The sequence below is a fragment of the Camellia sinensis genome, chromosome 1 (genome assembly GCF_055761805.1).
Source record: "Camellia sinensis isolate YWXY chromosome 1, ASM5576180v1, whole genome shotgun sequence".
Classification (NCBI taxonomy): Eukaryota; Viridiplantae; Streptophyta; class Magnoliopsida; order Ericales; family Theaceae; genus Camellia; species Camellia sinensis.
The window spans coordinates 244,195,044-244,218,740 of NC_138961.1; the positions used below are offsets into that span (position 1 = coordinate 244,195,044).

Here is a 23,697-nt window from a genome sequence, read left to right on the forward strand (position 1 = left end):
CAAATCTCAAACCTAATCCAGATTCAAACTTAGAGTATCTCCAACCCACTAGGTATATGATGCTTGTTAGTTAAAATGTCTAGTATAATTCATTTTTTTTTATTCCAATGCACTAGGTATATGATTAGGCATTTTAGCTCAATTCACATTCACTAGCTACATGTGGCTAGCCTTCAAGGCTAGGCAAAATGAATTTAATAATTAGGATCATTTCCCTCCATCTTTGTTGCTGATGTGTCATTTTCTAAAATTAATAGTATTTAGACAAACAGCTAAAATAAAGAGCATGGTTGGAGTAGAAATATGAAATAGTTGATAGGCAAAATAAAATATATAAATATTTAGATAGGTAAAATACCTATTACCGTTGGAGATGCTCTTAGTCCAACATTTTTTTTTGCATAAGTTCACTGATATTCACTACTACACAAACACTGCTCTCTCTCTAATCGTCTCTTCACCCCAAAAATTCGCCTCTTCTCTCTCTCTCTGCACGCAAAGTTTCGAAGATGGCAGCAGTGAACGCTGCCCGTACTGTCATTGGCGCTATTGGTATCTTCTTCAAACCTCTCTCTCTCTCTCTCTCTCTCTGCTATATATGTATATATAGATACGTACATGCAATTACTGGTACATTAATAATATATAAGTTTGTGATCTGTTATGAATTGATCTTCATATGTTTTTGATTTGAATTGATCAATGCAGGAGTAAGAACTAAGGCTGTTTGTGTTGAGGAGGTAGAGTTTTATGAATGAACGATTCTAGTTTTTTTTTTTTTTTTTTTTTTTTTTTTTTTTTTTTGAATGTTCTCAAGTATGTTCAGGTTTTTGATCTGTGATTGAACTTGTTGAAACATGTATACACGTGTATAGAGATGTTCATAGGTATGAACGCAAATGTCATCTTGAAACTTTTGATATATGATGCTGGTGTTGTTAAATTGAAGTTAGTTATTGAATAAATAGTTATGTAGTGTTTAATCACATGATACAGAACACTAGACTTCAGTGCACCATCTCAGTTTGAATTTCTCACGCGACTTGAATCTGTGAATATCCTTTTCGCTTTAATGTTCTGAGTATTGCTTTGATCTCCTCTCTCTACAGGAAACGTCACCTCTTTCTTCCTGTTTGCCTCGCCAATGTGATCTCTCTCTCCCTCTCTCTTCGAAATTTTCTCAGATTGTTTAATTTAGGGGCTTATGCAAAGCCTTTTACATTATGATTTCAAATTGTTGTAATGGTTCTATTATAAACACCGCAATGTTGTAATAATTTGATGATTTTTGCAGACTAACAATTGTTAGAATTGTCAAGAATAAATCAGTGGAGGAGTTCGAGCCAGACCCGTACATTGCAGCCGTGATGAACTGTATATGCTGGGTTTACTATGCTCTTCCTTTTATTCATCCTGACAGCATGCTCGTGCTCTCAATTAATAGCGTTGGGCTTGCATTGGAGTTGGGTTATCTCGTTGTATTCCTCATATACACCAACAACAATAAGCAAAGGGTATGAAATAAACCAGCTCTCTCCTATCTTTCTTCGATTTTTATTTTTGCATTATAATGGAAAAGTTTCAATATTTCCTCTCAAACTAGAATTGGAATACAGGAAAAGTGCATGACGGTTCAGTTTAAGTGATTTTGGGGCTATCTTGGATCCATTTCATTTTAAAAAAATAATATATAAATCTATTTTTTAAATTCATTTTCTAGATTTAGTGATGTGTCAACAAGACGATTAATCGATGATTAGAGAATAATTAAGAGAAAATATTTGACTTAGATATTTTAATAGAGTGACACATCATTGTATCTAGAAAGTAAATCTAATTTTTACAGCTAAATAGCTATACTCTTTCATTTATTAGAATTGTTCTTTTTTTTATGCCTCTCAAGTAGATTATTTAGGAAGATAGTTTTCAAATTAAATTGGCCTTGCATCACATTTATTTTTTTTAAAAAATAAATAGCAAGTTTAACAAATAAACCGTCCACTTTTTTTTAGAAAAAATGTGATCCATATATGTGGCTATTAATATTTAATCAATTTAATTTTTTTCATAAATAATTTACTTCATAGGCATAAAAAAATGAACATGTATCTATCCCACTATAAAAAGTGAAGGCATGGTGTTGACACATTTGTGTCTCATATTTTGAGTTTTAATACCCTGTAATTGATTTTTATATAAAAAATAATAGGGCAAGATTTGAAACAAAGATCATAAGTTTGACAAAAGAGCTTGTTTGGACAAGAGTAGTCTGGAGCCATTATGAATATCGTTTTGATAATTCAAATCGTCTATTTTGTTGAGCCTTTCATACATATGATCAATACAAAAAATTAAACCAATTCAATATTTATGGCCTATTAATTTATATTCAAAAAATGAACGATCTATTGATGAGGTTGGAATATAAATCATGCTTTTCTTCTTGTTCTTCTTCCTCTTATGTGTGCGCATGTATCTGCATCTATTTCAGTTGAAGATCATTGTTTGTCTTGGTATTGAGGCAGTGATCACTGGCGTTATTGCCGCTATTTCGCTTACAAAATTCCACACCCATGCGAGTAGATCCATATTTGTGGGCATTTTCAGCGTTATCTTTGGAGTGATACTGTACTCTTCCCCTCTTACCATCATGGTATGTCTCTTTGAAATCCCATATTATCTAACAACAATGTCATGCTTACAACACCTTTCCACATTTATGCATTTCAGTAAAACCATTTTGAATTAATTTCCTTCTCTTATATTAAACAGAGAAAGGTTATCCAGACAAAGAGCGTGGAATTTATGCCCTTTTGGCTCTCTGTGGCCGCTTTCTCCAATGGCCTTATCTGGACGATATATGCTAGCCTAAAGTTTGATCCCTTCATCATGGTAAATTTTTGTTTTATTTTTTTTTACTTTTTGGTATTGTATGCATATATGGTCAGTTCTCATGTTGGTTAGGCAAACCCATGAACCGAATTGATATGGTCGAATTTGCCATTTTTAGACTCTAGAATTGAATCAAGCCCTTAAGAACTACACCAACCCATCCGTAGAGTTCTGATTTGTGTCAAAGTACAAGCCAAGCTGAAAATGGCAATCGCAAGATATTAACTGAAATCATATGGTAAATTCCCCAAATTTGGCAAGTCACCATACTATTTATCCTTAAAGATGGTGAAGAGGTGTCCTATTTATTTTCGTAGCTATTGATTTATACTCTTTTTTTTAAGTTCACTTGACAAATATTTTGTTGCTTCTATTGTAGACTGGCAATAGTCTGGGAGCATTACTCGGTGCCGCGCAGCTCATTCTATACTGGTACTACCACAAGTCAACTCCAAAGGCTGATCAGAAGAAGCCATGTGAGGTGCAGCTACCGGAGATGTAATCACTCCCTTTCCGCTCATTGTGTTGTCAGAATTTGTTTGAGCACACAGGCAATTTTTCAGCATTCTGACTTAGTTTTTATGTTGGTTTTGGATTTGGGTAATATTTCCAATTTGGATACTTTGAATTTGTAGATATAACATGCTTACATATCTTTGTTTAATCATGTTGTTCATTCATGTGATGTTTAGATGTTTGTCTCCTCTTGTGATTGGAAAATCAGCAAATATGCCAGCATATTCGGTTGGAAACTTAGGATTGAGTTTTGATACTGATAAAGAGTGGAATATCAGTGCCCTCCAATTTTTTTATTTTTATTTATTTTTTCTACTTTTATTTATTTCATTGTCAGAATCAGACCTACCATTTTATAGAATTTGTCTTGATGTATTACTCTTACTACCTTAAAAAAATCTCAGTCCAACGGGTTGAAAACTGCAAAATGTACCACCCATCAAAATTTAGGTGGAAAATTTGCAAAATATGAATTAGATCATTTTCAAAATAAGTCCTTTTACAAAATACACCATACAAAACTATTTTGAAGTAAAAAATGGTTGATTGGTGGATAGTTGATAGATTTTAAATGTGATAACTAGCGAGCATGCGATTGTTTGCTTGGTTAGTGGCAATTGCCCGCTCATATTGAAGTTTCAATTTCAATTCTCACTCATAGATGAGAATTGTTCGTTGATTTTAAAAATATAAAAATTAGGAGACATAATCCAATCGTTAGTATTCTAGAACAAGTAGGTAAGAGAGTCCCTACTCACTTTTCCATGTCAAATAAATTCAATTTTGGCAACATCATTGATTTTTATGAAGAAAGTCATTTCCTTTAATTTGTAGCAGAAAATTTATTGTTAATAAGCGGTGTGCCAAAAATGAACAATCTAATTCGACTTGACAGTAACATCAAATAAAATAATCAATTATATTATTAGGCATGTGGAGCTTCTCTCTCTACCTTTTCTCTTAGGGCTTCTTGTGAGCGGCGTCGCTTGGAGAGGGAGAGGAGGCTTCGGCCTCCAACCACCCCTCTCCTCTCTCCCCCTTTTCTTTTCCTCTTATTTTTCCTGCTCAATAAGCTTTGAGAGAGCTCTCTTCCCAATCTCTCTCTTTTCATGAGGAGTCTCTTCCCCTCGGTGGAAGTTCGCTAGGTTTCCTCTTCCTCTATCCCTTTGGTGTCGGATCTTCCATAGTCCTCTCCCATTGCTATCCGCCATAGTCGCCACCTCCATTCCTCCACCAAATTTGCTTCAAATCTGGACACCTCCAAGGATTCGGTTGTTGCTCCGATTTTGAGGTTGACTTTTCCAATTTTTTTTTTTGGTTAGGAATGTTTTTATGGAGTCCATCGGTGTTGTGTTATGGCTTAACTACTCTGTGGTTGTAATTTATGATTTATTTTAGACATACTCTATGGTCGATTGTTTGGCTTCTACTTTGCAGTATGAGCACAAACACAAGATGTGCAGTTGTATTTTTCATAGTTTTTCTCTTGTGTTGTCACGACCCAAATCCGCTCAGATAGGTTTGGCATCGTAACTGGCCTGTAATCCGTGATTACCAAAGACCTGCTTATAGTGACACAATAAAAGGGGCTGGTGGAAGCCAATAAAAAGTAAAATATATTGTCCAATGAGCTGTGAAACTTACATGGAATCAAATGAACTTTGATATACCCATCTATATGCACAGTCATACAAATCCAGGCTAAACTTTTGTACAAAAACATATATATAACTTAGGGAATAAAATCCCATTAACAAAGACAAACAAAAGTCTTGAGACAAAACTTGTATCACTGGATCATAATTGTAAAAGAGTGAATTTGGAACCACCCAAAAGCCTAGACACATGACGGGTTGGGACCTCGTTGTGAGGCACTGAATTGGCTTCACAAAACGGGATACAAGTTGACGCCGCTAAGTTCAGTCCTGAGTTGGATCACCTATACATATATACTAAATAATGAGCTAAAGCCCAATGAATAATCTCAACGTAAAGAGGTTAAATAAACGAGATCCATAACTTGTAAAATAAAACAATGTTTCCAGACACTTGAAATAATAAATAAAATTCCTCAGACCTTAAACAAACCTTTCATCATTATTTCAATGTTCTCGATACACTCTCAACAGCATTATTAAACCCTAACAAAGCACCACACCAAACGTACACGATGAAACGAAGCATTTATCAATTATGGTCTTCAAACCATTCAAAGTTATTTACATTTCGTTGCATAACCAATAGTATTGAACATATTATGAGCAAAACGACCACAATAGATCGAGGACATAGGCATAACGACCACTATGGATAGACATATACATAACGATCGCAATGGATCGATAAAGACATGATGACCACAATGGATCGACTTAGACAAAACAACCACAATGGGTTGACATAGACATAACGATTACCATGGATCGACATAATCATAACGGAGATTTCCGAACAATCAAGCATGTGTTCACGGTATCGCATTCGGTAATCAAAAGGGAATCTCATTCATTCTTATCAAAATCTCATGTCCAGGAACATATCGTATTATTTACAATTCAAAGTTTCAAAACATAACTTACCGATTCTAACATTCTTAATCAAACACTTATCATATCAAGCATAACCTAACATAATAGAGGTTTCACAAATTAACAAACCATTTTAGAGTAATTCATATACAAAAATATCTTTACAAAGAGATTACTCACAGTGCTTAGCCGGATGAGATTCCTCGTGCAGACGACCTACACAACACATTCAATCACAACATCTCAAAATTCATTCAATTCGTTCAGTCGGTTTTAAACCTATTTGGTTCATTCGGTACTTATTTGTTCTGTTATTCCAATTCTTTCTTTAATTTCTTTCATGCCTATAATATGCATATGAACACAAATGCATGTGACAACCATGTAAACGGAGGCCTGGACGTTAGAAAAATGGAGCGAAAACGAAATTGGGACCAACTTGAAAACCACACGTATGGGGGTACTAGTCGCACATGTGGAACCACCACTGCACGTGCACCCTGCACATGCAATTAAAGCAGTATGCACACTCTCATCTGTCCTATTTTCCGCACATGCGGGGCCCTAGGCCGCACTTGCGGTTCTAGGTTGCTCAAAACTGAGATTTGCTTTTAAATTGGAAATTGACTCCTTTGCAAATTCAACCTCAATTTCTTACATTCCAAGGTCTAAAACACTTCAAAATATGTTGAATGTAGTAGTTCTAACTTCAATTCCAAACCACAACTTCAAATCAAAACTAAGTTTTACATGCAAGAGTTTCAAATTTAAGACTGACATATAAATTCATAAAACTTGCATTCTTGGATTTCAAATCCTCAAATCCCATGGAATTTCCCTTCAATTTTGAAAACTCATGCAAGAAATAATGTGGATATACAAGAATGAAGCCATGCATGTCCATAAATTAAGCTAATTTAGTAGTTCTAACTTCAATTCCAAACCACAACTTCAAATCAAAACTAAGGCCAAGTTTGGCATATGAGAAATAATTCATCTTTTTATCTTTTTATCTTTTTTCCATCACATCACCTCTCTATTTTTCTGCACATCTTTTCGTAAAAAGACAAAAATTACACTTATTTAGGTCATCCCAAACAACCCCTAAGTTTTATATGCAAGAGTTTCAAATTTAAGACTGACATATAAATTCATAAAACGTGTATTCTTGGATTTCAAATCCTCAAATCCCATGGAATTTCCCTTCAATTTTGAAAACTCATGCAAGAAATAATGTGGATATACAAGAATGAAGCCATGCATGTCCATAAATTAAGCTAATTCTTTCAATTCTTCACTTTTATGATCATATATGTTTATATAGCTTTTCAATTCAAAACCTTCCTACAAAACTCCTAAGTCCTCATAAATTCATCCTATTTCAACTCAATTTCTAAGAAATTAAGATTATCTCATCTTAAGTCCATAAGAGGAGAAGAGAATTCGTACCTAGGGCCTTCATAGTTACTCAATCTTACATAATCTTGTTGAACACAAGCTTGATCTTGAGCCCCTCCTTCAATTTCCACACATTTTTCATCTTCTCCCTCTCTCTCTCTCTCTCTCTCTATACGTTTTTGCTTCTTGAAAGGGATAAGATGAGCTCAAATATGTTTACCATGTCATATATATCTATTTAGGCCAACCAAACATAACTTAACGAATCAGACGGAATCAATTTTCAATTAAACTTTCCAAATGGTTCTAAAAATTCTCATTAACATATTTATGTACTCCATTCCGTTTTCTTAAGTCGTAGCTCCAACATATATTTTTTCCAATTTGGACAGATATGCACAAATAAATCACATAATCAATGACTAACTCATAATTCAATTAATATAATCATGACTTGCATTTTGGATTTATATTAAGTGAAACTAAATTTAATCACACTAATGTGACGTAGGCTCTATTTGCTATCCAACTATTTAATTCTAACTTGTTGAAATTACTGATTCAGACAAATTCAATTCATATCGAATACATATCTGTTAATCATATTTCATTTCAATTCAATTCATATATAGTACATAATTAACATATAAACACATAATCAAGGTCAATCATATAATTAACTTAATTAATTAAGGAGATGGTTGTCACATGTGTGTTCTTTGATTTATTTTCTCTTTGCCTGGTATAAACTTTTGTTAGATGGACTCCCCTCTACAAGTGTTATTTGCTTTTATTAATGAAAATTTCTTTTTGATAAAAAAAATAAAAATAAATAAAAAAACCGACTTGGCAATTGGTAAACTTCAAATGGTACTTCAATCATAAACAAATTTGGATTTGTTAGAAAATTAGGTTGTACCCCAATTGTTAAAATAGAAAATAGGGTCAGTGCTGTGCTAAAGGCACAACAGTGACTGTTGTGTCTTAATTTGAGGTATATTATGGGTTTATTTTTATGATCTGAACTGTTCATTTTGTAAGATTTGTTGAGTACTTCATGCCTATCAAAAACGGTGGTGCTACATGCATCAATTAGTGTACACACTAGTGTACTAAGTAGTGTTTTGAAAAATTGGTAAAAAAAACTAGTTTTTTAGCTTTTTTAGTTTATTTTGTCTTTTTGTGGGTAAAAAATGTGAGAGGTGATGCGACTCAAAATGGGTAAAAAACTAAAAACTGGCTTTTTACTAGATTGCTAAAGCACCCCTAACTAGTGTTATGATATCATTAATGACCCTATTTAACAAATTACAAATACCCAAAACTTTTAAAATTATGTCACATCATCTATCGGTACACTAGTATGTACATTAATTAGTGCATATAGCATTATTCTATCAAAAATCATATTAATTGAATATCAATAACTATATGATCGATAACCAAAAAAATAAATAATAAGTTTTTCTTTTGAGAAATAACATAAAAAATATGCAATTCAATCATATAGTTATTGATATATGATTAATATAATTTTTGGTAGGCATGAAGTACTCAACAAACCCTACAAAATGAACGGTTTGAATCATAAAAATAAGTCCATAATATACTTCAAATTGAGACACCACATTCACTCCATGTCTATTAAAATAAGGCTAAAAGAAATTAATGTAAATGCTAATAAATTATTAATAAGTGTTTTTTAAATTAAAATCTTAAAATAATCTAATTTAAAGTTATAGATTTTTTTTTTTATTTTTTAAAAATCTTAGAACATCAGTATGTTTGGTTTCAGTTTTCTGAATTTAATTTTCTGAAAATTGAGACCTTGTTTGGTTTGACTTTGGGAGATAAGTTTTCAAAAAATATTTTGGGAAAAAAGTTTAGAAATTTTTGTAGTTTGTTTGGTTGTATATTTTGAAAATAGTTTTGAAATTTGGGAGTTTGAGATAATTTGATATTTTGTTGTAATTGCATAAATGTATGTGAGAGAAAAAATGATTGATTGATGTGTAAGAGCATCTTTATCAAAGTAGCTAAATGTTTAGTCAAATTGTAGCTAAAAACCTACTTTTCTATTTTAGCTAACCTAATTTTTCTTGTCATGCTCCAACAAACTCTCCATTTCTTTCTCCATTCAATTTAAATATTACTTATTTATTATTTATTTATTTTTTCAAAAAAATTATATTTTTCAAATGGACACTTAACGGTCATATTTTTTGAATAGAAACTTTTGTAATAACGGTTATATTTTCAAATACATACTTTTGCAACGGCTATATTTTTTAAATAGAAACTTCTATAACGGTCATATTTTCAAATGAATATATTTGCAACGGTTATATTTTTGAAATAGATACTTTTCTAACGATCATATTTTTTCAATATAAATAAGATCATTCCTCTTTAATTTTCATCCACCTCATCCAGTTTTCTTTAACATTAAGTGTTTATTTTCTCACTATGCGTCGCAATTCTGTACACAATATGATTCTTAATGAGTCAGACTCTGATGATGAGTTAGAGATAGTTACAGTACTCAAAATGGAGGAAGAATCAAGATCACGTCGTGGCTCTATACAACGTCGTCTATTCATTAGGCGTAATACTTTAGAAGGCCACCAAAGGCTTTTTCTCGACTATTTTGCTGAATCACCAACATATCCTCCCAATGTATTTCGAAGAAGGTTTCGAATGAATCGTTCTCTTTTTCTCCGTATTCATTCTACACTAAAAGCTCATGAACCATATTTTGTTCAAAAAAGAAATGGTGCTCGAGTGCTTGGTTTGTCCTCCTATCAAAAGATGACTGCTGCATTTAGAATGCTCGCTTATGGAGTAGCGGCTGATTTTATGGATGAATATGTAAGGATTGGAGAAAGCACTGCAATGAAAAGTTTAAAAAAATTTGTTAAAGCAGTGGTTACAATTTTTTCTGATGAGTATTTGAGATCACCAAACGAAAATGACATTGCTAGATTGCTAACAATTGGCCAAAGTCGTGGATTTCCTGGGATGTTGGGGAGCATTGATTGTATGCATTGGAAATGGAAGAATTGTCCAACTGCATGGAAAGGTATGTATTCTGGTCATATTAATGAACCTACAATTATTTTAGAAGCAGTAGCATCATATGATCTTTGGATATGGCATGCATTTTTTGGGTTACCGGGGTCTCATAATGACATCAACGTGTTAGAACGATCTTCTGTATTTACCAAGCTTGCTGAGGGGCGTACTCCTTCTGTCAATTACTCAATCAATGGTAATGATTATACAATGGGATACTATCTAGCAGATGGTATATACCCACAGTGGTCAACATTTATCAAAACAATTCCATCTCCACAAGGAAATAAGAGAAAGCATTTTGCTGCAGCTCAAGAGTCGGCAAGGAAAGATGTAGAACGTGCTTTTGGAGTTCTTCAAGCACGATTTGCAATTGTACGTGGACCTGCACGTTCTTGGGAACGTGAAACACTTAAGAACATTATGAAGGCATGCATAATACTGCATAACATGATTGTTGAGGATGAGCGAGATGTTAATGAAGCAGAAGACTACGACTATGAACAAATTGATGAAAATCCCCGTGTGTCTGTTTCACATGACCATACAACTGAACTTATGGAATTCATTCGATGCCATCATCGCATTAGAGATAGAGAAACTCATTCTCAACTACAATCGGACCTCGTCGAGCACTTGTGGCAACTACATAGTCAATCATAGCAACTTGTAATTTTAAATTTCGTGGTCACATGATGAAAACTCATTAGTCTTGATTGTAATTTGAAATTTTCCAAGCATTAATAACTACATAATTTTTCTGTCAGTATTATTTAGAATTTTTACATAAGGAGACTATAAACTTGAATTGCAAATTTAAGATCTGATGCATGTCCTGCAATTGCAAATTTGCAAGCAAAGCCTGTCTCATGAAGGATTACATAAAAATACAATGGGTGTAAATTTAATATAATGCATAAGATGAGTCCTCTACAAAATTATTTAACAGCTAAAAACTCTCCAAGCAGCTACAAATGGTAAAAACAATCAATCAGCCAGTTGTCCCTACAGGCTTGACTCATCAGCATAGTCATCATTCAGTTGTTAGCAACAACACCATCTGCTAAATCTAATAAACACAAAGTGCTCATACTAATATCTTATTTCATTAGAACGAAATTATGTGTCATCAAAATAAATACTAACAAATAAGTAACTCAAAAAGTTATACAATATTACAAACTTCCATGAAGCATCAGAAAATGTTTTAGAGGAACAGTCGGTACAAAGCTTGGAAGCCAAATGTAATGCAGGACTTCAATTCTTCTGCTTTTTTAAGCATTTCAGTCATTAAAGATATCAATTAGTTGATCAATTACTCAAAATCTCCAAACAATATAATAGTTTTCTATAGGTTTCTGATATTTGCTGAAAGAAAGAGCAGGTGAACTATCATCATTTGAAGCAACAATAAGTTGAGTGGCCACATCAAGATGCCATTGCAAAACAGAGCACTGCCTCCTATTTGAATCTGAAATGCTGCCAACAAAAACCAGAAATCTTATGTTATTACGTTATGATTGTCTCATGCAGAAGCACCCAATATGCTTCACAGTATTGAAAGCAATTTACCTAATCACCGGCTTTTGCTTCCTCAGGTCCCAAACCACTGAAACCACAGAAAATACCTTTATTTCCCGCTGATAATTATGAATTAAGTGACAAATTAAGATAATTAGATAATTTCTTTCCTCACCAGTTGTCCCATTATACGAAGTGGATGCTAATATATGTTGAACCTTGCTATTCCAAGATAAAAATGAAATTTCACCTTGAGTAGCAAATCCACTACCCTGCAAAAAGGTCCAATAAACTGTGTTAATTGCTTTCAGTAGATTCTGATGTACAATGAAATTCGAACAAAACAGTCATTCATGTGTACACATTATACATACACGTACCTACAGGTTCTCTAGACTAATATTTCAGATGTAAGAGCAAGGATTTTAAAACATAGGAACCTTCAAGAGTAGAATATAACAGATTGAAGAACACAAATGAATGGCTTTAGACGCCAAGCTGTTGAAAACAAGAAACAATGAACACCAGATGCACGACCATCCTTACATGTGACAGAATTGGAGCAAATAAGGTATATATACAAGTGCAATCATACTTAAATAAGATTCTTCAAATCCTATCCAGTATTAGAGTCAGATCCTATCCCCAAATCCAATCCAATACTAGAGTCAGAGCAAATAAGGTATATGTACAATTGCAATCATACAGAAATGAGATTCATCAACCCAGTATTAGAGTCAGATCCAATCCCCAAATCCTATCCAATACTAGAGTCAGATCCCATCCCCGCAACATAATAATTAAGTGGGTACACTACTGTACTAGATATCACACTTATTCTATAAGTACTATATTTAGATTATTTCATGCACCATTAAAACATTTCCTCCTATTAATCAATGAAAAACCTTTGTAACAAGAGAGAATGATATTATACTAAACAGACTACTGTACTAAATATTATACTTCTATAATAAGTACTATATTTAAATTATTTCATAGACCATGAAAACATTTGCTCCTATTAATCAATGAAAAACCTTTGTAACAAGATAGAATACTAAATAGATTAAATTAATTCTCATAAAATTGGTTCATGGAATTGCTGTTATTTATTAACCTGATAGGATTACATTTTATTGCAAATCATGGACAAATAGTCCCCAACTACCATGTCCATATCCAAAAGAACAGCAGCCAACTCACCAACAACATTGTTCAACAGAATCTGTCTTCTTAATGCATAACAAATAGACAGTAGAGGAAGATGAAACAGAATCTGTCCAGCAGAATCTGTTATTTACCTTGTTCAACAGAATCTGTCCAGCATTGATCTGTTATAAACATTGTTCAACAGAATCTGTCCAGCAGTAGAACAAATAGACAGTAGACGAAGATGAAACAGAATCTGAAGCAGAGCAGCAGCAATCTATATAAAATTGGTTCATGGAATTGCTGTTATTTACCTTGATGCTCTCACTGTTTTGCTCTTTCAGGTCAGTTTAATTTCTCAACATAATCTATATAAAAATAATATATAGCATTTACAGAAGGAGTTACATATAAAAGACACTATAAACTTGTATACAGATAAATTTTATATAGATTGGAGCTTCGATTTGAATTCTTCCCTCATGGAAGCCTTAATAGACCACAAAAGATGTCCAACTTCAACCAATGAACAAATAATCACCAAAAATAAACTTGGGTACACCAAGATACTTATATAATCCAGAATATAGATGCCCCTAAGCAGTCATTTATTCATTTTCATAGCAATGTAAATCAATACTTAACAAAAAAAAAATGCACTGAACCATGGCATTGTTCAACAAAAACATGATATGTATACACAGAAAAATATATTCCAATATAAACTAACTATTTAGTACTCCTTTGACTTTCAAGAATTTCCATTTGGCGGTGAAGATAATATTGTTGTTGCATTGGAGTCAAACCATTTGTATCCATCATTATAATTCTCTCATCTTCTTTCAATTGTTCTGCTCGAATCTTTTCTTGTTTAATACGAAATCGCTCTTGGATTTCCTCTTTCATAATTCGAATTCTCTCTTGCTCAAGCTCTTGGTTAATACGATTATGCTCTTGCTCTTGAAGACACGCTTTCTCAAGGATTTCCATTTTCTTGTCATTTGCTTTCTTTTTGTCTTCCATTATCCCATTCAATATCCCTGCATAATTTGAACCAGCTGAATCTTTACTCTTTCGTTTATTCAACCGCTCTTTTTCAGCCTTCCTACCTAGTGGCCTCTCCAAGTCTACATAAGCATCATGTGAGACATCATCCTCTGATAGATTTATCGCTGTTGGAGCAAAAGGAGAAGAAGTTGCTGATGTTTTTTTTTTTCGGTTTTTTCTTCTCACATTCCTCTAACCATTTTGGTTGGTACCTCAACACATTCCAACAATGTTCAAAAGGAAATGATGCTTTTTGGAATTCCTGATACATAAGTTTGGCCTTGCCAATCTGAAAAATTAATTGAATAAAGACTAATTACCATCTTCAAACAAAATGACAATTACATCTAATTTAACGGTGTGTACACAATGTATACCTTGTCTTGCTCATTTACTCCACTTTGATGCATTGATTCAATTTGAGCAAAGAACCCACAAAACTTATTGGTTCCAAGTTGAATAGTTGACCACCGATTCATTAAAGAATTCTGATTACGTTCAGAAGTAAAAGTCTTGTACTTGTGGAAATACTCCCAAACTCTATTCCAATATGTCTTGTGCTTCTGCTCATTTCCGTGTATTGCATCCAAACTTGTATTGAGCCATGCCGATACAAGGAGATTGTCTTCTTCTGTACTAAAGTTGCCACCACGTTGTGATTTCTTTGTGGTAGATTCTATTTGGGGTGACAATTGAGACTCTTGCCCAGCCACTTCACCATGTTGGCTTGAACATTGACCAATTTGATTTGGAGATTTCATCATAAATTCACCTAAAATGTTGGATCCCCCTTGTAATAGATTGGTGAAGTACGCATCCGTTGGTGTCTGAGAATCCATCCTATGAAATGATCATTCCATTGCAATTGTGAATGATTATTCAATTTACAATGTACATTGGAAGAAGTGAAAAAGCTAATCTACGATCCTAAGTCTCGCGAGGGAAGGAAAAAAATTTCAACATCATCATCAAGCAAATAATGAACACTCATCCATAAGTGATTAAGATGCCCACCAAATTTCATCGAAAATAAAAGACAAACAAAGAAAATAGTGCTGAAATTAGCAGAAAATGAAGTCCAAACTCAACTTTTTCCAAAAATCATTTGTAATACCCAACTAAAATACTTTTAGCAAATTCCGTACCACTGGGCTATTAAAATCTTTGTAGGAAAAAGAATAGATAGATCTTACTGTTACATCAAGCTTCAAAAGAAAATCTCTTCAGAATTTCAACTAACACAAGAATTTAATACAAAAGAAAGTGCCTGTCCTTGTGGTCCAAATAAGTTGACCATGTGCTTAATGCCAGAATAACTTCCCAAGGTGTATTTCTTGGCAAAAAATTAAAATATAAAAAATAAAAATAATAATAATAATTAAAGAAAAAACTAAACATAAATCATACCAAAAAAATATTAATTTGTTGCTCTCAAACCAAGCATAACAAAATTTCAAGCAAATACTTCTGGGTAGCCTTTCCAACTCTAGGCTACAACTGCTTCACTTAATGTGGCAGCCTGGCAGGTAATTAAACAATACTTTGGAGAGGAAGACAGCCCAAGGCAACTGTTCAGGTACAACAAATAAACAGGCAAAACAAAACTAATCTATTCAATCAGCATATTCTCCAAGATGGAAAGGTTATAACACATACTTCACTACACATGAAGTTGAACTGCTACTAAGGTAATGTATGGGTCATTTCTTTGCCTATCTGAGTCCCCGTAAACTGTGCATCAGGGTCAAGGTGGTTAGTGGTAGCTACAAAAGCTTATTTATGTGTCCCAAAAGCACTTCAGTGGCTGATTTATCACAAACATCTCATCAATTAATAAATATTACACTTCAAATTTGTCTTTAGGTGTAGATGATATTGGATGATTCAACAAATGTAATATGGGTGATCAACTACGCATTGGTAACCCTCTGGGGAATTGAAAACAAACTGGGGTTCACCCTCTGCCTGTTAATGGTCCCTTAATGAAGGCAAAAATACTTAGAAGTGGATTATGGGGAATCAGAGGAGTCAATGGTACTAGGATTAATGAGTGTCAACAACTATGTATGCAAATGTACAAGAAGGTGCAATGTAGTTTCAGTTCATCATCCAATGGTAGCTGTGCAGAACCTTACTTGGTTCAACATAATTATTCTAGCAGTAAGCATCAACTGAGCCCCTTTGAAACATATTTCACAAGGACAATACCTGAGCATCAAGGGACAGTAACCTCTGGTTTTACCCAACAATTTAAATACAAGCTGTGGATTCCAAGAATAACCCTTGATAATATTAGATTTCTGATTCCATTATAATAACAAAATAATATAGCTATTTCAAAACCCTATTCTTTTACCTTCTTAAACCACAAAGATCAGAACTTTCAAATATCAACAATCCAATTTGCAGAATTGAAACATTACCCAATCAAATTCAAACCATCGTATTTTGAAGCAACTAGTTAAAACAGAAACTAATCAATTATCACATTTACATATGCATATGCATACACATATACATATACATATATATATATATATATATATATATATATATCAATCCATGCAAAAATTAATTGAGATTTTTGTATGAGAATTACCTAGGATTGGAAAGCCTGTTGAGAGGTTGAAACAGGGAGTTTCAGTGATTAGTGAGCTTTGGGAGATTCAAGAGACACATAAACGAAGAAGCAAAGCAACCTTTTATAGAGAGAAGATTGACAACAGTTCTGTGTAAAATCTACCCAAAGTCTTGATTATTTCAAATTTAGGAGGACGAGAGCGATTGTACCGTTGCTCAAAAGTTTCCGATTTCAGTCGAATAGCCGAGCCTTTGTCGCTGGTTATTTGTAGCGAGGGATTTGGGTTTGACAAAAATTGCCGATTGCCTTGCCGAGTTTGATGGAGCAACGATTTGATGCCGTTTCTAATTTTTGGGTATAAAATAACTAACATAAATAAATAACGAGTTTGATACTGATGCTCTAAAAGAGAGAAAGTGATTTTGAAAATTTTTTGAGAAAAATTACAAACCAAACAAAATTTTCAAAATCTTTTTCCCAAAGCCAAACCAAACAAGGCCTGAGTTTTTTGTTTTTTTGTTTTTAGTGAATATTTCTAAAATTTTAAGCATTTTTTTACTTTTTTAGATGTATCTAAAAAGTAAAATATTTGTGAAAAAATATTTTAAAAAATTAATAAATACACAAAAATACAAAAAAAAATATTCTAAATTTATGTATTTTTTTGTATTTTTAGTATTTAGTGATTTTTTTAAAGTTTTTTTTTACGAAAATTATACTTTTTAAGTGTATTTATGTTAGGTGTGTCTAAAAATTAAAAAAAAATACTTAAAATATTAAAAAAATTCAATAAAAACAAATAAATACAGAAAATAAGAAAGTAGAATTTTTTAAAAAGTGCTTTCAAAAAAATAAAAACAAACATGTTGACTTAAAAAATAAAAAGAATTACACACAAGTAAGAGAAGGATAAAAAAAATTATTCATACAGTCTTTCATTTATATATTACTCATGATGGTGTTTGGGAAGTGAGTTTTTATGTAGATTTTATTAGATGTACGTTTTTATGAGATAAAAAATTTTTGGTGTTTTGGAAGATAGTTGGGTTTTTATGTGGTTGGATTTGATGTTTGTGAGAGAAAAAGTGAAATGATTATGGGGTTCGATGTGATATTTTGTTTGGATGTATTTTTTTTGGTTTTGCAAAACTTTTGTCTTTTAGTAGAAAAAATGAGAAAAAAATTTGGAAACTTGCTTCCCAAACAAGGGTATAGTGCTCCCAAAAATTTGGGAAGATAGTATTAGTAATTTTTTTTCCGCCTATTCTACCAGGGTATAGTGCTCCCAAAAATAAAACAAAATAACTGAGTGGCCTTGTTTGGTTTGCTTTTGAGAGAATAGTTTTAGAGAATTTTTTTCAAAATTTTGTTTGGTTTAGTAATTTTGAAAAAAAATTCAAAATCACTCTCTCTCCTACACATCAACCAATCATTTTTTCTCTCTCATCTTCTTCTTCTCAATCACTTTTTCTCTCACACACATTTACTTAATTATAATAAAATATCAAATCATCTCAAACTCTCATACTCCAAAACTATTTTCAAAATATACAACCAAACAAATCAAAAAAAATTCTAAACTCTTTTCCCAAAAAAATTTTTAAAAATTTATTTTCCAAAAGCAAACCAAATGTGGGTATGTTTGGTTTTTTGAATTTGTAGAGTGATTGATTTTGGGAAAATTTTTCTAAAAAATTTGTTTGGTTTGTAATTTTTCCAAAATCACTTTCTCCTTCTTACACATCAATCAATCACTTTTTCTCTATTCTCTCTCCTCAATCACTTTTTTTCTCACAAACATTTACTCAATTATAACAAAATATCAAATCACTCTAAACTCCAAAACTACTTTCAAAATCAACAATGATTTATCCCACTAATTTGGGAGCACTAATTGACCACTAATCACTGTGTTTGGTTTGAGTTTTCTGGATTAAGTTTTTTGAAAATTGAGTTTTTTGATTTTCGTGTTTTTTTTTGTTTTTAGTGAATATTTTTAAAATTTTAAACATTTTTTTTACTTTTTTAAATGCACCTTACTTAAATGTATCTAAAAAGTAAAAAAATTGTGAAAAAATATTTTAAAAAATTAAGAAATACATAAAAATACAAAAAAAAAATGTACTAAATTCTTGTATTTTTGGTATTTAGTGAATTTTTAAAAGATTGTTTTTACAATTTTTTGACTTTTTAGATGTATTTATGTTAGGTATGTCTAAAAAGTAAAAAATTTGCATAAAATATTAAAAAAATTCAGTAAAAACAAAAAAACACAAAAAAATAAAAGTGTAGAATTTTCTGAAAACTGTTTTTAAAAAATGAGAACCAAGCAAAGTGATGTGAAAATTCAAAAAAAAAAAAACTTAAGACCAAAACATCACATCAATAAATAAAACTTACCAATTAATGCTCTTCTAACACGCTTAAATTAGTGGTCTTAAACATTTTTTTTCAAAATATATAACCAAAAAAACCAACCAACTTTTAAAAACTGCACTCTCAGAACCAAACCAAAAAATCTTACCGTCTTATCCGCAGCTGGACTTGCAAACCTATGAAGTCCAAATCCAATACGTAGAATTTGCCAGGTGTGTTTCTTCGATCTTCCTTGACTCTACCTTATCTCCTTCTCTTTCTCTCTCTTTCTTTCTATCTCTAAAAACCACACCTACTATAAGTTAACTTGTTCACATTCTCAATTCTTTGATTCTAAGCCCTAGATGCCATTTATCTTCTGTTAGACCTCCAATCAATTCCCATGGCAGCTCTTATCTCCTACCACTTCTGTTCTTCTCTCATCAACCCTAATTTCTCCACCAATTCTCCCCAAAACGCCTCAGCCTCCTTTCGACTGCGATGTTCTTCCGAAAGTCCTCGTCGATTTCAACTCCACAAGAATCAGGTAATTCGATCAATCATATGAATCTGTGTTGAATATTGTGGTGAATTTTGATAAAAACTTGGTTGATTTGAACAGAGAGATAGGTTGTTTCCATTGAAGGAATGTGCGATTTCAGTAGCGTTGGCGATTGGATTGATAACTGGAGTACCTGCGTTGGATTGGTCTTATTATTATGCCAATGCAGCTACTCCGGCGCTTCCAGATTTGTCGGTGTTGATATCGGGGCCGCCGATTAAGGATCCAGGGGCGTTGTTGAGATATGCTTTGCCTGTTGATAATAAAGCTATAAGGGAGGTTCAAAAGCCACTTGAAGATATCACAGACAGTCTCAAGATTGCTGGGGTCAAGGCACTTGATTCTGTTGAAAGAGTGAGAAAATCCATCTATATATATATATATATATATTGTGGTGATGCGTTTGGTTAGTTATTATTTGGAGAGATTAGATTAATGGTAATGGATAATTGTTTTTGTGGGTTTTAGAATTTGAGGCAGGCATCCCGGGCTCTGAAGCAGGGGAAGAGTATGATTGTTTCGGGATTGGCGGAATCAAAGAAGGAACATGGAGTTGAATTGCTGGATAAGATTGAAGCTGGCATGGGTGAGCTCCAACAAATTGTGGAGGATAGAAATCGTGATGCCGTAGCACCTAAACAGAAGGAGCTGCTTAATTATGTTGGAGGGTGAGTATACAAAACTAGTCTTGGTTCTGCTCATGCACATTTACACTCATGCCAGGCACAAACTCCTAAAGAAAATATGCAATGGGTTTTGAAGACAATAATTGTCTGTATAGTTAAGTTATGTTAGGAAGGTAGATTTTAGGAGAATTCTTTGCAGGATGGTTTTGCAAGATTAATGTAATGTCTACCAAAAAAGGGAGGAAAACTTATGCGAAGCTGTGTTTAGTAAAAGGTTGTAAAATTTTGGAACTTATTCAATCTCATATTTGTGGTGAGGCTATGTGGTCATAGGATTATTTGTTGGATTAAGGCATCTTTAACATCGTGTCCTTGCATTTTGAGGCCTAAAAATCCACAAACTTGAGTTTCAAGGTTGTGCCTAAAGGCATCTCCCAGCATGACTATTATTATGATTTCAGGTGCCTGCATAAGGGGGCAGTGGAAACATGTATTCAAACACATTTAGGGGAAAATGTTTATGGAACATTGGGCGAAGAAATTAAAATTTACACACCATCAATCCTCCATGTTGAGATACCAAGTTTAATGTCAAAGATTTCACTTCTGATTGGCATAAAATCTAATTTAACCACAGGTTGATAATTCTTATGTCATTGGAAAGGAAACTATTTGCATTGACACTTGCCAGTTAACATTGTTTGTTTAACTGAACAGTTGAAAATTTCATTTTATACTTCAGTTTGCTCATCACTGAAGTTAAATGGCATGCCTGCATAAAAATTATAATAGTAAGATATAATATAATCATATTTTTCATGCATGGCAAGAGTACTAACATGGATCTTGGTGTCTCCCATAGATGCAAGGAGTTTATCATGAACATCTGAAAGGAGCATTAACTATATAACAGGATTGGTGCTAGAAAAATGTTTTATTTGGTTGACCAAAACAAAACACTAAAACAAGAGTGTACTTTCATGGAGGTGTGCTTTATACCTGGGCGATGGATTGTTAGTGAGAATGTCTTGCCTTTTCTTAGAAATATCACTAGTTTAAAGATAGGGTTAGGAAGGACTTGATGTAGCAAATGTTCACAAAATAAACTATTCTCATATATACCTTGTCATTGACTGCAGCTGAGATCTTCCTGGGGCATTGCATTTCTGCAGTGTTGAAGAGGATATGGTGGATGGCTTCCCATACGAAGTGCCTGAAGAATACCAAAATATGCCTCTATTGAAAGGGAGGGCCACTGTGGACATGAAGGTCAAGGTTAAGGACAATCCTAACGTTGATGAGTGCGTGTTCCGCATTGTCCTGGATGGTTATAATGCTCCAGTAACTGCAGGAAATTTTATAGATTTGGTGGAAAGGCATTTTTACGATGGCATGGAAATCCAAAGAGGTGAGATAAGAATTCCACCTTTGTTTTACTACCTATGTATACCATGATTAAAATATCAATTTTAGATTTTTGGCCATGCCTCACAATGCTTGGGGATTCTATTGTGTTTGCTGTAGCTGATGGCTTTGTAGTCCAAACTGGAGATCCTGAGGGACCTGCTGAGGGTTTTATTGATCCTAGTACAGAGAAAACCCGCACAATTCCATTGGAAATAATGGTGGATGGAGTGAAAGCACCTTTCTATGGGGAGACTTTGGAAGTAGGTTCTTCAGCACTCGTTATTATCACTCTCCTGATCAATATCTCAATCTGGTTGTATGCATTCACAGATAGTTGTAACTTTATGACATAATTACAAAATACTAGATGAAACAAGAATTATTTCCTTTTTTTTTTTTTTTTTTTTTTTTGGGGGGGGGGGGGGGGGTTAATTTCAAGTTTTGGTTATCTCCTCTGATACCCTGGTTGCTTGTGACTCCACAAAAAAATTGGGGGTGAAGCTGCCTACCCATGGTTTCTTTTACCTCTCTCAATTGCTTCTGTTAGCAGGAGCCTTGGGCACTGATTGTTACCTTTTATGCTTCCGAGTCTACAGCTATTTGGTGGCACGTCTTTGATTTGTTCTTGTTTAATGCTTTTTCTTTTCTCCTTGTATCCTCTTCTTCTCGATCACAACTGCTTAGAATTTTATGATGGGTTCGTTTGGTTTGTATTTCTGAAAAAATTTTGGAAAATTTTCTCTACAAATAAGTTTTTAAAAGTAATCAAACCAAACAAATTTTTCCAAAAAAAATTTCTCAAAACTTGTAAACCAAACAAGTTTTCCAAACAAATCTCTTTCTCACACACATCAAATCAATCACTTTTTCCAAATCTCTCTCTCAAAATAATTTTCCAAAACATCTTTTGAAAAAAACTAAACCAAACAACTTTTCGTACTTTTTATCTCTAAAACACATCTCTCAAACACAAACCAAACATACCCGATATGTTTCTGTTATAATTCTTCTTATGATTCAAATTTGAATTGCGTACATGATCAGGAGCTTGGTCTTTACAAGGCTCAAACAAAGCTTCCATTTAATGCATTTGGGACAATGGCCATGGCCAGAGATGTAAGAGTTCTGAATATAATAATGATTTTATGAGTCTTATTGCTAACCAGAGATATCCCTTTTCATTTACTTATAATTTATTATTGACAGGAATTTGAGGACAATTCTGCTTCAAGCCAAGTGTTTTGGCTATTGAAAGAAAGTGAACTGACTCCAAGTAATGCCAACATATTGGATGGCCGCTATGCTGTGTTTGGCTATGTGACAGAAAATGCGGATCTTTTGGCAGATGTGAAGGTTGGAGATGTGATAGAGTCAATTCAAGTAGTGTCTGGCCTTGATAATCTTGTCAATCCAAGCTACAAGATTGCTGCCTAGTGTGAAACAATTCAGCATATTTTGTTTTGAGCAATGTGAACAAATTTGTGGAAGAGAGCATTGTTTCGGTTGTTTTATTGGGATGATTCTGTATTGTTTCATTTTGATATCTAATAACAATTCTGTATTTTTAGTTTCCTGTTCATGTTCATAAACAAAAAAAAATTGAAAACATAAATAAAAGAGTATACTTTCTCTAATCATCAACTAATCATATCACTTAAATATTATTGAATTTAGAAAATGAACCTAGAAAGTGGATGTGTATATATATCATTTTCCTAAACAAAAATTTGTTTGATTTTGTTTTTGTTTAGTAGTTAACAGAATTTATTAAATTCTTATTTTAATAATAATAAATAAATTGCTTTCATTTGTTCTGAAAATAAATTTTCATCCTTCCTCATCAGCCACTATCCTCCCCTGCCAACCATGTCCTTTGTCATCCTCAGACAGCCATTGCCATCGGCAACCTCTGGCAACCACCTCTGGAAACTGGCACTAACCTCTCCCCTAGCTACACAGACTACTCTCTTCGGCCATCAACCACCGCCATAGGCACACAACCTCCAACCAGCCACCTCCTCTCACTTTCAAAACAAAATT

At 33.2% G+C, this 23,697-nt stretch overlaps 3 protein-coding genes across 3 annotated transcripts; all 3 read left to right on the forward strand.

Annotated features, from left to right (window-relative positions):
* Positions 1-877: 877 nt before the first annotated feature.
* LOC114275762 (bidirectional sugar transporter SWEET4) lies at positions 878-3,394 on the forward strand. The gene is made up of 5 exons (XM_082921803.1): positions 878-948; positions 1,295-1,514; positions 2,492-2,653; positions 2,773-2,892; positions 3,272-3,394. Exons 1-5 carry the CDS (start codon positions 878-880, stop codon positions 3,392-3,394), a joined length of 696 nt encoding a protein of 231 aa, XP_082777929.1.
* A 6,406-nt stretch (positions 3,395-9,800) lies between these two features.
* Positions 9,801-11,069, forward strand: LOC114263284 (uncharacterized). The gene is made up of 2 exons (XM_028203783.2): positions 9,801-10,348; positions 10,562-11,069. Exons 1-2 carry the CDS (start codon positions 9,801-9,803, stop codon positions 11,067-11,069), a joined length of 1,056 nt encoding a protein of 351 aa, XP_028059584.2.
* An 8,119-nt stretch (positions 11,070-19,188) lies between these two features.
* Positions 19,189-23,230, forward strand: CYP38 (cyclophilin 38). Its single transcript, XM_028217737.2, has 7 exons — positions 19,189-19,609; positions 19,685-19,978; positions 20,093-20,292; positions 21,423-21,658; positions 21,775-21,917; positions 22,702-22,773; positions 22,864-23,230. The coding sequence occupies exons 1-7, from the start codon at positions 19,466-19,468 to the stop codon at positions 23,089-23,091; spliced, it is 1,317 nt and encodes a 438-aa protein (XP_028073538.2). The 5' UTR covers positions 19,189-19,465; the 3' UTR covers positions 23,092-23,230.
* Positions 23,231-23,697: the final 467 nt, after the last annotated feature.